The sequence below is a fragment of the Gossypium hirsutum genome, chromosome A02 (assembly GCF_007990345.1).
Source record: "Gossypium hirsutum isolate 1008001.06 chromosome A02, Gossypium_hirsutum_v2.1, whole genome shotgun sequence".
In the NCBI taxonomy this organism is placed as follows: Eukaryota; Viridiplantae; Streptophyta; class Magnoliopsida; order Malvales; family Malvaceae; genus Gossypium; species Gossypium hirsutum.
The window spans coordinates 57907984-57924854 of record NC_053425.1 but is presented as its reverse complement, the minus strand read 5'-3'; the positions used below and the strand labels follow the sequence as shown (position 1 = coordinate 57924854).

Sequence of the window (16871 nt, the reverse complement as noted above, 5' to 3'; positions counted from 1 at the left end):
TTGGCATGCTTAGTTTCATCACACGAATAAATCAAAATGTCATCAATAAACACAACTATAAATCGATCCAAATATTGTCTAAAGATTCGATTCATTAGGTCCATAAAAATAGCAGGTGCATTTGTTAGTCCGAAAAGCATAACTAAAAACTCATAATGTCCGTACCTTGTTCAGAAAGTAGTCTTTGGCACGTCAGAGTCTTTAACTCGTAACTGATAGTAACCCGATCTCAAATCTATCTTTGAAAACACGGTAGCTCCTTTCAACTAATCAAACAAATCGTTAATTCTGGGCAGAGGATATTTGTTCTTGATAGTCATTTTATTTAGCTGACGATAATCAACATACATTCTCAACGTGCCATCTTTCTTTTTCACAAACAGAAGGGGAGCACCCCAATATGAGAAACTCGATCTTGCAAATCCTCTATAGGTCAGCTATTGCAACTGTAACTTTAATTCTTTTAACTCGGTCAGAGCCATTCTATATGGAGCTATCAAAATTGTATTAGTTCCCGGCACTAACTCAATGCCAAACTCAACTTCTCGTATCAGAGGTAATCCCGGTAATTCTTCAGGAAACACGTCAGAAAACTCACAAACAACAGGCACTGATTCTATTTTCTTTTCGATCACTTTAATGTTGAGCACATAAGCAAAATAAGCTTCACACCCCTTTCTCACATATTTTTGAGCTAACATCGAAGAAATCACTGTTGACAAACCACTCAAATCATTAGACTCAATTTGAATTATCTCATTATTCTAACATCTCAGATCAATCGTCTTTCATTTACAGTTCACTATCGCATCATGCAGTGTTAACCAATCCATACCCAGAATTATATCAAATTCGTCAAATGGTAACAACATCAAATCAGCCAGAAAGTAATTATCTCGAATCATCAACGGGCAGTTCTTGCATACTTTATCAACCAGAACACATCTGCCTAAGGGGTTCGATACTCTAATCACAAATTCAGTAGACTCTGCAGGCAAAGCCTTACTATATACTAAAGTCTCAAATACATAACAATGAGTTGATCCAGGATCAATCAATGCAACAACACTAGTATCATAAAGATTGAAAGTACCAATAATGACATCTAGAGACAAAGCTTCCTCGCGAGCACGAATAGCATAAGCTCCGGTAGGTGCTCGAGCCTCATATCCGAGAGCGGTGTCTTTAGTCATTCTCTGCGTGCTACTTACATTACCTGTGTTTTTGGGTGGTCTACCTCGAGCTGTATTGCCACTCGGCCTAGGATTTTGTAACTCGGCCTTGTATTTTACAAAATCTCTTGCTCTACAGACTCAGGACATTCACGGATAAAGTGATCTAATGATCCACATCTAAAGCAAGCTCGATCATTCGATCTACAACTTCCCGGTTGTCTTTTACCACAATGTATACACTTGGTTCGATCGGATCAGACATACCAACACTTGCAACAGAAGTACCTGGAACTCTGAAGCTCGAATGTGATCTAGTACGATCTCTACTCGAATGTCTCATATTAGCCTTTGAACGGCTATAATCATCTCGGAATTTCTTTGATGCTAACTGAAATGATTATTCGATGATCTTTTTCGCACCTCTCTAGCTTCTAAATTGGCTTTTCTTTTCTCTTTCTCAAGTTCTTCAGCTTTACATGCTCATTCAATAAGCACAACAAACTCTTTTATTTCCAAAATCTCGACTAATAATTTTATGTCTTCATTCAAACCATCCTCGAAACTCTTGCACATAATTGCTTCAGTTGAGACATTCTTGTGCATACTGGCTCAATGTCACAAATTCTCACTCATATTCCATAACAGACATACGGCCCTGTTTCAACTCAAGAAACTCTTTGCATTTTTTATAGATGAATCTTTGACTGATGTACTTCTTTCTAAACTCAGTCTGAAAGAACTCCCAAGTGACTCGTTCTTTTGGAACCATTAATATCAACGTTTTCCACCAATGGTACGTCGTATCTCTCAAAAGTGAAACGACACATTTAAGACATTGAGTACATGACAATTCATCAAACACTCGTATTGTATTCTTAAGCCAAAACTCAGCTCTCTCAGCATCATCATCTGTAGTAGCAGGAAACTCTTCAGCCCCATATTTTCTACTTTTATCAACCGAAGGCTTATCCAATTGAATCGAATTAACTTGTTGCATGACAAGGACTTGTGGAGGACTAGACGGGGGTGAAGGTTGTGAAGCAGTCGGATTAGTTCTTATATACTGAGGGAACCAATCATTCATCCTTTGGTAAAAGGCTTGCTTAGCCTCTCCCTCGTGGCTACTTGAAACAAGTTTAGAATCGGATTGCACTGCCCCTTGAGCGGGAGCGGGTGCATTACTTTTGACATCTTCAGCTACAGCTTGTTCAGGATCCATTTACTATATAAAAACACATTTTCATTGTCAGCAATTATCACACTATCACAATTCATATATATGGCATGTATAGCTAGACTCTTACACGCTACGTTAGTCCTAGAATCGACTAAATCATAGCTCTGATACCAATAAACCCCTAAGCCGTATCCATTGCCAGACTAGGGTTATGAGGCATTACCAAATATATCGAAACATTTAATAATTAATTCACAAATATCATTCACAAAACATAGCATTATAGCCAAACATCATTTCAAAATCTCTTTCTTAGGTCATCGAGACCTTAAACATGCTTTAGAAAGGGATCGGGACTAAATCGAGCACATACAAATTTTCTTAGAAACTTAACAAATTTTTAAAGTTACAGAGGTCACACGCCCGAGTGATCAAGCTGTGTACCTCAAACAGCATTAGACACACCCGTGTGTCTAAGCAGTGGCTAAACAAGGCATACATACTGACTTGTACCACATGGCTGAGGACATGCCCGTGTGTCTTGGCCGTGGTCGAAACTGACTTGGGTCACACGGTGAACCACACACCCTTGTGTCTAGCCTGTGTACCCTTCGAAATGGACACACACACCTATGTGCCAAGGCTGTATGCCTCACACGGCCACCAGACACGCTGTTTGTCTAAGCCGTGCTCGAGGCTGACTTTAAATTGTAGGACTACTCTAGGGGACACACGGCCGTGTAACGTAACTGTGTGTCGCACACAGCTGAGATATACGCCCGTGTCTCTGCCCTGTGGACAAATATAGACTATTTGCAAAGCCAATTTGACACTCTTAATTTTCATCCCTACAAATCCAAAATCAAAGCACAGTTCATGACCAAATAGCAACCAAAACCATTCTCAAACATGCATAATTCAATCCACTATGTCACTAATCAATTTCATTCTTATTATCCAAACCAAAACATACGAAAATCACATACCAAACTCATTCATTCATACATGTCATTATCCCAATTTTTCACATCCATTCTCATATCAAAATCATACCATTTCCATAACTAATTCACATAACTAACTTACCAAATTGACTATTTCTCACTAGGCTATTTATGCACATCAACACATACCATTTCTTAACTCAACTTATATACCAAAAACCACACCAAATAGAAACTTTAATCTAGCCATATCACATGGCATGATATACACTTCAAAAATCATATTCAAATACTTCTAGCTTATACATGTCATACTTCAATATTCACATTTTCATAAGGTACCAAAATAGAGTTAGATAGTGTGGTGATGACCCTCGATGATCCCCGAGCTCCCAATAGCTTCGATATCTACAAAACAATTGTAAACACACACAAAGTAAGCTTTCAAAAGCTTAGTAAGCCATATATAAATAAATTTATCTCGTAACACATTTCTAAACCAGTTCATTCTTATAGCTCATTGAAAAATTACAATCACATATCCATATGTCTCATATAGCTAACACATCTCATTCTCATGATAATTCATACATATATTATATGTCCACAAATGTACATATACTTACCTTTCATTCTCAAACATGATATACATTTCAAACGTACCTGCATTGGATACACATTCACATAGTCATTTGCTTCTCAGAGTGCCTGTTGAACCGTACGCAATCAAATAGGATACGTAGATAGCTCAGAAAGCTCGTACAATGCCAACGTCCTGGACGTGGTCTTACATGTAATCAAATATCAATGCCACTATCCCAAACAGGGTCTTACATGAAATCAAATGCGATGCTGATGTCCCAGACATAGTCTTGCACATAAATCTCAAATCGATGCCAACGTCCTAGACATGGTCTTACATGAAATCACACATTGGAATTCTATGTCATGACATATGTATCCTAACTATTCTTATGGTTCGTACGGGATTTTTCGGATGTCGTCACATTATTAGAACTTTCTTGGATTTTTCATTTTTTTGCAACTCAAATAGCCATTCATCACTATTCATTAACATATAAGCAATAATAATTCAATTCAAACAATTTTATTTGTATATCAACTTACCTCATACAGGAATGAACGGAAACGAACTGCTATTCAACTACTTTCGACTTTGTCCGATCTAATTCCGTTTTCTTTGATTCTTGATCTATACACATTCAAATTTAACTCCTTTATCCACAAAATCATTCAATTCAATTCAAAAACATATAATTAGGGTATTTTACAAATTAGCCCTCATATTATCACATTTTAACATTTTAGTCCCTAATTAACAAAATAACAAAATACACAAAATTTCCTTATACACATACTTGGCTGAATATTCATGTAGTCCATATAGCCCATATCTTTCATTTATTTCACATTTTAGTCCCTCAAAATCTCATTTTCACAATTTAGTCCAAATTACTCAAATTCATCAAAATTTCAAATACAAAACATTAATCTAACACGTCTTTCATTTTTCATCAATTAACATCACAAAGCTCACAATTTCATCAATGGCTCAACTCAAAATCTTCATTAATTTCCTAAATTGAGACATGGGCTTGATAAAACACTTGACAACGATTATAAAAACATAAAAATTATAATAATAAAAAAACAAACAAAACACATACCTTAGTTAAGCCAAAACCATAGTTGAACCCTAGCAAGCTTTTATGCTTTCTTTTCCTTTCAATTTCGGCAAACCAAGATGATAATGCATGAATTTTGGATTTTGTTTTGTTTAATAAATCTTTTATTTACAATTTACCAATTTATCCTTTTTAATCTCATTTAAAAACCACTAACTCATGTACATGCATGTCCATTCATAATTTAAAAGGTCTAATTGCATCATAAGGACCTTTGCTTTAAAAACCCATAACAAATAGGAACTTTTAACAAATAACTAGCCACTTTTACATTTTACGCGACTAAGTCCTTTTATCAAAATTAGGCACACAAACGATCAAATTTTTATACGAAACTTTCACACATATTAATTCGTATATTATAAGCATGGAAAAATAATATTAAAATATTTTTTGACTCGGATTTGTGATCCAAAACCACTATTCCGATTAGGGTCTAAACTGAGCTATTACAACCATGCTTTCCTGAGTTCGCTGAAAATCATCCGATTGTAAAGAACTTTGTTTGCTTTCGGGTAACATAAAATTTTTCTAATAAAATTTTCTAACTTTTACAACAAATAAAATTAAAAAATTTTAAATAAACATGTGTGAAGATAATAGTCCACAATCTAATTACAAACACAAAAAATAACCTAAAATATAACCAATCTAAATATTTGAACCACAACCTTTGGAAAAATTATTTCATAACAATATAAAATAATAAATTCAAAGAATCGTACATACGATCCATAAAACATGTATATATCCAAGAATGTCACCTCTTATCAAAATTTAATCAAACAAGAGAAAGTTTCAAAAACCCGATAAATGGGTTTACACATAATATTGCACAACCTTGCTTTAATACTAATTGTTGGAAAAATCAATTTGAAAACAATGGAATAGTGATAGTAAAATTTTAAAAAATTTCTTTTGATATCGAGCAGTTGTGATTTTTCACTCATTTACCTGGATCGTACTTGTGTTTTGTACGATGTGCGCTAAATCATTCCTGGCTTTCGACCACTCAATCTTCTCCACTATCCTCGATCTCGATTTGCTAGAGTGTAGGCTCTATATGCAAGTCGATGAAAACTTTATAATTAAACTTTAGGCTAGAAACCAAAAAATGAACTCCGTCAAAAGATAGGGTTTGTTTGGAAAATAAATTTTCTATATTTTGACAGAATGTCAAAGCATGAAAGGTGTTTATTTGACCTATCCTTTGTCTCTATTTATAAAGAAAATAACAAGAGTTTTAGTAGAATAAGAATTAGCTGAATAATAATATTTTTATAGGAAAACGAATCCCACGAGAGTGTATAGGATTGGCGACTGCAAACCATCACTAAGATTAGGGTTTGTCGCCCCTCCCTATTATATCGAGCTATCCTAGCCTTGTCATTCATCAGGTCATTTATAAGCGCTAACTAGTCTTTAAACCGACTCATAATTTTTCCAAGCCCAATAAATATTTTCCTATGCCCAAAATATTATTTATTCATTTAATTAATTAATTATTTTCTCTACTCAATTATAATTCTGTTAAAGTCATGATGACTTTATCGTACTAGAATCTATGAGCAAATTAATTTAATTAACTTGTTCTTAAGAAATTATGATGATTTAATTAATTTAATTTCTACTTCAAACTTCAATAATTTAATTTTAGATTAATTAAATAATAATTCAAATATATAAATTAATTCTCGAATCATCTCTTATTCACTGCAGATAGTGATACATGTGATCTATTTCCCTAGTTCACCATTTCACATTTTTCATTTCACTAATTAATGAAAAGCATGAATGTTATATCAAGATGACTGGGGGACCGATTGGACATATATAATTAGGGCTAAAATATTTTTTTATTAAGTTTCGACTCTTCATCTATTAATTTCAACATTATTTAGTCATGAAGTCATTATACTAAAGTATCATTATTGAGCTCTCCTCATTATATAAACCCTTACAAATGCTACTTTAGTAAGTGCTTGTCCAATGACCTTGTTATATGCATGTTACACTCATAGGATATCCTTAATCTCTTTGAGATAAATTTGTTCTCCCAATATGATCTGATTTTATCTCATGGTAATCATTACATATTTTTTAATGAAAAGTCAATTACTAACACACAGTAACTAAATCATTTATCTTAAAAAAAATGATTTGTGGCCATGATAATTTTCATCTATCATGTAATATCAATGAGAGGATATCATTTACCTTTATTGGGTTATGAAATTCACTGTTGTAAGTGAAGCTATGTCATGTAGAAATCGTGTACCCAACATACCAACTTTTGGCTTTATTACTAATTGAATATAGGCTATCAATACACCAAAGTATATGAGTTATACACACATAATCCGTCACTTACTCAAGATTAAGGTAAGTCACACTATGAACGTCACAAATGCATAAATCCATAAATGGATCTAGGATCTATTCTACTTGGTCTTACCGATGTATTGCCAATCCAGTCAGTCACATTTATATCTCTATCTTTTAGGAGTAGTCCACTTCAATACCTAAGACAAGGTATCTCCTTATTTGGACTTAATAGATGACATATTAGTCTTTTTAATTGAATTGCTCAATTTCAATTAGACCAAGGATGTGTTTAGATTATCAACTAATATAAGTCGTCTTCTCGCATTATGATCCGACCATGTAATGCAACTTAGTATTGATTAAACATTAGATAATTATTTAGCCAATATTTCCTTTCATTTTACTTTGCATGAAAAAGCCATTGAGGACAATATACAAAAGATATTAATGATAACGATGGAGTTTTATTAAACCAATTTGTTTTAAAAATTAAAAGTTTATAAACGTAATCATTACACTAAGGGCATTAGATCCCATCATTCTTAAATATTTCTCTCAAAACTCATGATAATTTATTAAAGGCATAATGATAAATTTAGCCCTCCATATTTACATTTTTATGAATTTAGCTTTTATTATTTTTTAACCAAAATTTGTTATTAACCTTTCAAAAAGAGTTAAATTATTTTTATTTCACGTAAATGTTTAACTAAAACATTAATTTTTTTAATAATGTTTGCATAGCAACCATGTGGTAGTCCACGTGTATTTCGTTCTGACATGACATTATTTTTCTTATATGTCATGTCAACAAGTAATTTAAAAATTATAAATATTAAAATATAAAATAAATTCAATATTCAAAAAGATATAAAAAATTCATAAATTCAAAAAAATAGCATAAAGTACGTGTGGATTGTCATATGACTGTCAAGTTTAAATATCGGCATAATCACAAATTAAGCCCTTAATACTTACTTCTTTTGTCAATGTTACCCTTTTTCTATTTTTTTAAGCTAAATTTGACGCTCAACCTTTAAAAAAAATTGAATTTGACATCAACCTTTCAAAAAGAACCGAACTGTTGTTTTTAAATGAAAATTTGACTCAAAACTTTAAATTTTTAAACATGTCAACCTGCATGACAATCCACATGAACTTCATGTTTTTTTTTTTTTGAATTTTTATGAACTTTTTATAATTTTATAAGGGAAAATCTTTGATACATTGCTAGTGAAGCTTTTAGACTCCACAAGGTTCAAGGTGATGACAAGTGTCCTATAAGGATATAATAAAATATTTTTAAAAACTAATATATATATATATATAAGGGACACATGACAATGTTTTTAAGGCTGCTTATGGAACAAAAAAAAAGTACACTGCAATGTACCAAATACCTTTTTTATAATTTTAGATTTATTTTATGTTTTGAATATTTTTATAATTTTTAAATTATGTATTGGCATGACATATAAGAAAAATAGTATCATATTAACATGAAATACACACAACTGGCATACGGGTTGTCATGCCGACATAGTTAAAAAATTGATGTTTAGTTAGCATTTCCATTAAAAATAGTGACTTAATTCTTTTTGAATGATTAATAACCAAATTTAACTCAAAAAAAAATAATAAAAGCCAAATTGACAAAAGATGTCAATATTAAGACGTAAATTTATCATTATACCTTAAATTTTAAAGGTTTTAATAAGCATTTTTGTTAAAAAAAAAACAACTCAAAGATTGATGGTCAAATTAGACCTTTTAAAAAAAGGCTAAGGGCCAAATTTAATTTTAAAAAAAAAATAATGATCAATTTGACAAAATATATAAACGCTAAAGGCCAATTAGACAAAAGATATAAACATTAAGAGCCAAATTTATCATTATACTCTATTAAAATCAAGAAATCTTCTTTAACCAAAATCAATAAGAAGACAAAAAAAAATAGATGGTGAGTTGTTGAAACCGGAGATTTTTTAAGTAAATCTCACAATTATTGAAGCAAAACAAAGAAAAATATTTATAAAACAAGATGACTTAAACTAACAAATGAATGATCTATTTACTGTATACAAAATGGAGGGATAAACAAAAGAAAATCCAAACGAAAATGAAACAAAGTCTGTATTGTTATCGAAAATGAAAGATTACCCAAAATTTAAAAAAAAAAAAAAAAAGATTTTCAACTTATCTGAAAATACCTTTTTCTGAAAAAATTACAAATAAAAATTCTTAAAGATTCTGAAAAACCTTTCGTTCTTATCTTATTATTATATAGTTAATATATAATTCTCAAAAAACCGTATCGAAATTAATTCATTTGCATCTGGGCATCCTTTCATCAAGTTCGTAAATAGTTTCTATAATTTTTAATAAAATGTTATATTTTAAAAAGATATTTTATATTTTATATTTCAGTTTTAAAATAATAATATAAGAAGACTGATTTCATTAAAAAAAATTAAAATATACAAAATCACAAATAGCTTTCCAAATTCATTCATTTAAAATTGAAATAATTTTTAGACTTTAATTTATAAATCTATATATTTTAAATAAATAAAAAAGGATTTATTGTTTATTAATGTTTACCAGTTATGTTAATCGCTATCAATGCAGAATTAAAATTTAAATACTAAATAGATCCAAGAAAATAGCTACCTATGACCAAATTGAAAGGGTAAGGTAACATTGGAGTAGTTATAGTAGTAATTTATAAGCTTGGAGATCTTTATCTGCTGCTCAGGGTGTTCGCCTTCCCTTCAAATTCAAACGCTCGGCATTAAATTTATTCAACAAAGAAAATGATAATTAATACAATTGATCTGAAATTACAACAAAGACGATTTTCTTATATTATATATATAGAGAGAGAGAGAGAGAAGAGAAGTCTATAAAAGCAAAAATAAATGAAACATATGGAATGGTGCGAAATCTACTTGCTTCCTGATAACGCACATTAAAAAATTTACTCCTTACCAAATCGCCTCATTCCTTGATAAAAGTTCCCGTGAGTTTGGACCTTGTCATCATTGCGAACCCATAACACTGCTACGGCTGTTCTTGCACCTTCTGTTTCAAGAAGGAACCATTCCCAAATAAAAATAGCTCGATTCTTCAAATGAGCTATTTATACTTTACAGGTTTTAAGAAAGTTCTTCCTTGTTGAACTTGTTCCAAGCTTCCTGTTTCAATGCATATATATAAATTAAAATCCAAAAGCCACAAGAACCGTTGTCAACTATATTTTAGTTTCGAACCACCCATGTATAACGAAAACTATAGTTTGTATTAAAATGATTACAAAACAAGTCTACTCAATTGAAAAATCAATCCATTTCAAATAAGTTTTACTCAAAGAACCATCACAATGGATAATTACTTGGTAGACTGACTACACCCACCACTCCAAAAATCAGAGTTTTGAACTTCATTTTTCGTAAAGGACGCAATGTGTTCATTGAGGATACAACTAATGTTAAAAATGATTCCTTGTAAATGACAGTGAAACTCATACAGTACCTTGAGAATATCGAAAACCTTTTCAGCAATATATTTCTGTTCAAGAGTGGCACCTTTCTGCTGAACCTTATCAGGGTGGACACATAATGTGGCCTTTCTATAAACTTTTTTGACTGAGCCAGAGGTAATCAAATCAGTCAATGAAACTGGCTCCCAACCACATTCAGGCCAAAGTACCTATTTGTTAAGGTAAAAGGTTAGTTATGCGAACCAAGAAGCCAAATGTTCTAGATAATCAATAATTATTTCAAAAAATTAAACAGATAATTTCTTATTAGAAGAACAAAGCAGAGAATGGGAAAATGATGAGTAACACACCTGTTGCATTGATGAAAGCAGTGCACGCATATTGCCTTCCTTCCCTGCAGCCCAGCGTTTTATCTCAAAATCCATAGCTTCAGCAATCCTCTATCAAAATCAAGGCAAAAAACAAACTCCTTAAAATTCAAGAATTCATTAAATATGAATAAAGAAATGGTGCAAAAGCATGTAAAGTGCATGCAGCCAAGAAGAATAAGAAACCCCATGTCTAATCTACAATTAAGGCATCGACTGAACTACTTACATGTCTCTCTTCTTGCTCATTCTGTGATTGACGATCACGCTGATTCATATCAGCAACTGCTCTTGCCTGGCACAAAAACAACCTAGAACTGCTGAACTATGTTTTACAAGGAAAATATACAAACTTTAAAATACACAAACACACATGCAAATATATATATATACACAGAGAGAGAGAGAGAATGGTAGAGCAATAAAGGAGCCATGGTAAGCATTTGCCTGGCATTTTTGCCAGCACATTATGCATATCCAAGATCAAGATGACATAGGTAAGTCTTACAAAAGGAACTAAAGGGTCCGCGATTCAGGTTAGCAGCAATGTGAAAACTACTCAAATATACATGGAAGAGCTAGATGCTTGGCATTTCTTTGAGATTTTGTCCTGGGAAATTTGCCTTGTGCTTGGGTTGACACCCTATTGGAGGCCTCAGGCTATGAAGTATTTACTTGTGTGTTTATACATGTAAGGGAGCATGAGTGAAAAAATCAGAAACTTATACCTTTGTTGACATCAGACTGTACTTTCCTTACCAGTAAATTTCTTCTTATACTTCTACTAATCAATGTTGTTAAGCAGCTTGCCTAGGCGTTAAGGCACAGCAAAAAATCAACATTAAGCTTTTAACATTCTTAGGCGAAGCGATTTTACTGGGTGCTTGCCTTAATGTGCTTTTACTGCGCTTTGGGCTCTAAGCAAGGAAACAAAAAAGCTAGCTTGAGTGAAGCAGTGAGCCAATTTTAATTTTTTGTTCTTTTTAAACTCAAATACCCCCACTTAATAGAGTGAAGCGGTTGAGAGGCAACTTTTTTTTCTTTTTTTTTTTTTCAACTCAGACCCACTCAATAGAAAAATATTTTAAGGGAAAAAACCCAAATACCCACTGTAGCAACTTTAATCTTTTAAGTTTCTTTTTCCTTTTTTTATTTTCTAAAGAAAAACTGAAATATTACTAATTCCTAAGCTGACTTTTAACTTTTCTTTTTTTCTTTATTTTTTTTTTCCAAACTCAAAATATTATTATTTCTCTTTATTTTATTAATTATAAACCTACTATTCCTCAACTTTATTAGTTAAAACCCGATACAGACACTATGAAGCAAAACGTAAACATGTTTTTTTGGGTTAATATGTGTCAATAGTCTCTGTACTTATATTTCTAGGAATTTAGTCCCTCTACTTTTCAGATTTCCAAATTCAAGTCTAAAGGTTAACACTGTTTCTTTTTTTTTTTGTTAAATTTATTGCTGTGATATTTTGAAATAGAAAAACTACTCACTTGGTAGCTTTATAATTAAAAAAAGATATTATGAACCTGATTTTAACATAAAAAAAAGTTTAACCAAGTATTAACAGTTGGACCTGAATTTTGAGATCTAAAAATTAAAGGCACTAAACTCTTGGAAGTGCAAGTACAGGACTAAATTCCTAATTTTCGAGAAGTACAGGGACTATAAGTATATTTTAACCTATTCTTTTTTCTCCTCTATCAATTCTATTATTTCTTATTCTTTTAGTTCTTTTTCTCCTCTACTTTATTTTCCTATTGCAATTTCTTTGCAATAAGTTTGGTAATATAAATTCCAAGCAAAAGATTAATATATTTCCTTTTTTTTAACCATTATTGTAATGGCGAAGACCTGAAAGTAATGTAATTTTTTTTATTTTTAACTAACAGACCAACCATAATACAATTTAATATGTATTTATATGTATATGCATGCGCCTTATTTTACTCGGGCGAGTGCTTTTTTTGCGCCCCAGGCTATATAGAGGACTTTACGCCTTGAGTGAGCCTAGCATCCTTGACAACACTGCTACTAATCTAATTTACACCTAATAATAGAAGAGTAAAAATAAACTTTAAGGTAAGAGTGTACGCACCACTCTGTCCTGGGTCCTTTGATGACGCCCCAATCTGGCCCTTCGTCTTTCTTCACTTTCCCCAGCAACTTCCTCAAATTCTCCAGACATTGAGGCAGCTTTTGGGAACAAAAATTATAAAAAAGATTAACATCAAAGAGCTAATGTACAAATATAACTTCCATAGCTAGACATAGTCCATTTCTATATTTCAGCAACATAAAATACCTCCAAAAATAAAAGAGAGGTCATCCATTCCATTCATCATAGTGACAGGAGAAGCCTTCTTTGCAGTGGATGGTGCACCTGCAGATGTCTTTTGCTGTCTGTTGTGCATATTTTTATCAAATATAGGATCCTAATAAGAACATAAAGAAAGAAATCAATGAAAAGTTCCGCAGTTTTCAATAAGTAGTGTACTTTTACATCTATAGTGCTCACCAAAGTAGTTGCCCTCGTCTTTGGTGCACTATTTGATCTGGAACTCACACCAAAAAAGGATTCCAGGTCATCTTCTCCATTTGATTGAGTCTTTTTCGTAGCATCTTCAGCTTCTTTAGATCTACTAGACTTATTGTGCGCTCTCCCCATGGCAAAGTCCTCAAGTTCATCTATCAGAGATGCACCAGAACTCTTGGCTACATCAAGAATGCTCTCAATAAGCTAATGATGGTATCAAAAAAGAATTATCAAATTGAGCTTTATTTTTTCCTGAAGGATGAAGAAGAACCTTTCTCTTCTTTAGAAATTTGTGCTGGTTTTGGAGGAGGCCTAAATGATTGTGAAGCATTTGAAGAACCACGAGGCTTTGTTCCTCCAGATCGATTAAGAACGCTGAATTCTCCCAGTGGATCCATGGGCGTTTCTGAGAAATTATATTCTGAGCCAAAATCAGAGTCTAATACAACAAAAGGTTCCTCTGATGATCTGGATGACTTGGTTGTCTTAACATTAGTCCTACATAAAGAAAAATAAAATAAAAAATGCAAATAAGAAATTCTAATTTCTACATATTAACATCATAATTCTACATACAACAAAAGGTTCCTCTGATGCAGCTACTTCATAACATCCACCAGCAAATACGTGCACCAAATGTGATACAAAATCATAGTTATTGCTGAAGTCAAATACAAAACAACAGGGTCCAAAGATTACAGCTTCAATATCTTTTCCTTCCTAACCAGGAACACTAGCTCAACAATTTCCATTGCAATATTGCCTATGAATGTATAGCAAGTAATAGATTGCAAGCAGTCACAATTTTATGTTTAAGAAGCAAAATAAGAGAGGGATAAAATAAATAGTTCCGAAATCATGAGCTTTTTGTTGCCAATATTGATCTTGACCGTACATCTACACACAGCGATAACATTGTCCATGATTCACGAAAAACATTATTATTCCGATCCATAAATTTATCTTTCATATTGTATTCATGAAGTCTTCAGAACTAACTTATCCAAACTAATCCCCCAAATACAAATTTTGTATCAGAAAAAAGTAACAACTCTTACAAGTCACAATTATGAAAACAACTATTGTCCATTATTCTACCAATGCTTGATTTCTTAACTAAAAACCAGTATTATCCATCTCCATTATCAGCAATACACTAATAATACAGAAGAATCAAACGGAAAATTATTCAGCTAAAACATTAACACTCAAATCAACACTAATCACGCAGAAAATATATACAATTTTTAGTGAATAAATTATATTCATTTTTAGCAAGTATAAGTACCTATTAACTGAAGGGCTGCTTGCACCGAACCCGGGTATCAAATCATCAACACCAGCCTCATTATTCACCGAATCCCACGCTCCACTCCTGCTAGAACTCTTCAATTTCGCCGCCACGCCACTAAAATCACCCAGCAAGTCACTGGCAGAACCCTTTTGCTTGGTGGAAGAGACGAAGGATCCAAAATCATCATCGTTATTTGCATTTTGTGAGACGGGCATTCCTCCAAATAAATCATCAACAACGTACGAATTCGCAGATGAAGATTTTGAGCCTGAATTCAATAACATTGAAGCCAAATCGAAAGATGATCCGTTACTGCTACTGTTATTATTACTTGTATTAGATTGCTTCGTCGTGGCGTTTTGAAAACCACCAAAATCGTCACCCAAACCAAAAGAATTACGGGAGTTTGGCTTGGGGAAAAAGTCGTGATCGTCGAGCAAAGAACCGTTACTGGGACCCGAGTTCCGCGAGAATTTTGAAGAGAACGACATGGGGTTTCGGTTCGAGCCTGAATCGAACCCGAAACCCCAGTCGGTGGTTGCGGTAGCAGCGGCGGTGGCGGTGGATCGTTTGGCCTGCGACATCGGAACCGATTTTCCTTGCGGTTTTAAGCCGTAACGCTCTGTTAAAACGCCAAATTCGTCCATAATTTCACTCTTTATCAAAAAACCAAATGGATAGATATCTTTTGTGTAAATCAAATATATGGGTATTTCCCAGAAATGAATTCCAGCAGATCTAGGAATCCGAGATGAAGATTTGCTTTGGGCAAAAAAGAGGAAGAAAAAAACTATATAAAATCGGGTATTCAATCAAATTGCAGAAAAATTGGTCTGAGAAAGAGAGAAACGAAGAGAGGGTTAGGATGCAAAACAAGAAAAGATGAAAGACACAAAAATGGCGAAATTCAACAGAGGGAGATGAAAATTTTCAGAGGAAGACGAAGAAAAGGTCTTTTCTCTCCGATTCTTCCCCTCTCTTTCTTAAGCTGAGTGATGGGCCATCATATCTGCCGGTCTTTTTTTATTTTTCATTTTAAGTGCTAGAAAATTTAATATGAAAAATAAATAAATTGATAATCATCCAAAAAAGTCAATAAATTGTCAATTTATCAATTGGCTGATGAATTTTAAAATACTCCAGAGATAATATATGGGAAAAAAATGGATAAATTTTGGTTGATAAAAATAATAGAAAAACATCAAAAAGAAAAATTGTTAATTTAATGATATCATCTTACAACAGACTAACAAAATAAATAAATAAACAGCAAACATGTTAATCATTCAAGAAATAAACTTTTCATCAATGAAGCATTTCAAATTTTGCTTTAAGACTTTCAAAATTAAATAACTTCAATTTTAAATAAATGGAATGAAAAATACGACTAAAGTTATAAAATTACCATCTAAGCGGAGTTAAATTATATTTTATTTTTTTACTAAAAATAAATAAATTAATTTATATGTATTAAAAAATATATAAATATGTTTAAAATTTATTATTTAACAACGACATGAGAAGTAATTTTTAAAGTGGCATTAAGGTCCTTACGTTGGGAGTTATTTGGCATTTTGTCTCTTCTACTTAAAAAATGGATAAATTAATCTATTTACGTTATATCAAGGAGTAATATAGTCCTATTAAAAAGTCTATACATTTTTATTATTAACTGTTGATGTGATTACTGAAACAATCATATAGTGACACGTGATGTATCACGTGTAACTCATGTTGCCGTGATAATACTTTAAAAAATAAATAATTTATATAATTATTTGAAAATCATATGACATTTTAGAGTGTTTTCTTAAATAATTATTAAATAAATATAA

The 16871-nt window shown here is 32.3% G+C and overlaps 1 protein-coding gene across 2 annotated transcripts; it reads right to left on the bottom strand.

The window, feature by feature from the left end:
- Positions 1–9869: 9869 nt before the first annotated feature.
- Positions 9870–16072, bottom strand: LOC107951956 (auxilin-related protein 1). 2 transcript variants are annotated; one of them, XR_005908114.1, is made up of 10 exons: positions 15031–16068; positions 14014–14240; positions 13725–13921; positions 13512–13641; positions 13305–13402; positions 11424–11489; positions 11177–11266; positions 10859–11035; positions 10316–10521; positions 9870–10096 (listed from the first exon to the last, which is right to left on the bottom strand). XR_005908114.1 is itself a non-coding variant. In XM_016887149.2 (9 exons), exons 1-9 carry the CDS (start codon positions 15681–15683, stop codon positions 10483–10485), a joined length of 1677 nt encoding a protein of 558 aa, XP_016742638.1. In that variant the 5' UTR covers positions 15684–16072; the 3' UTR covers positions 10098–10482. The 2 variants fall into 2 exon arrangements, 1 of the variants encoding a protein (XP_016742638.1); XM_016887149.2 differs by lacking the exon at positions 9870–10096 and having other exon boundaries at positions 10098–10521; positions 15031–16072.
- Between the last annotated feature and the right edge of the window lie 799 nt (positions 16073–16871).

What these genes read in the sequence shown, in the direction of transcription:
- LOC107951956 (XM_016887149.2), bottom strand. Translation starts at nt 15,683, where the DNA reads ATGGACGAATTTGGCGTTTTAACAGAGCGTTACGGCTTAAAACCGCAA. An exon ending in AGCAGCCCTTCAGTTAATAG is followed by an intron (nt 14,241 to 15,030) that starts GTACTTATACTT and finishes TTCTTTATGTAG; the next exon opens with GACTAATGTTAAGACAACCA. An exon ending in AATTTCTAAAGAAGAGAAAG is followed by an intron (nt 13,922 to 14,013) that starts GTTCTTCTTCAT and finishes TTCTTGATGTAG; the next exon opens with CCAAGAGTTCTGGTGCATCT.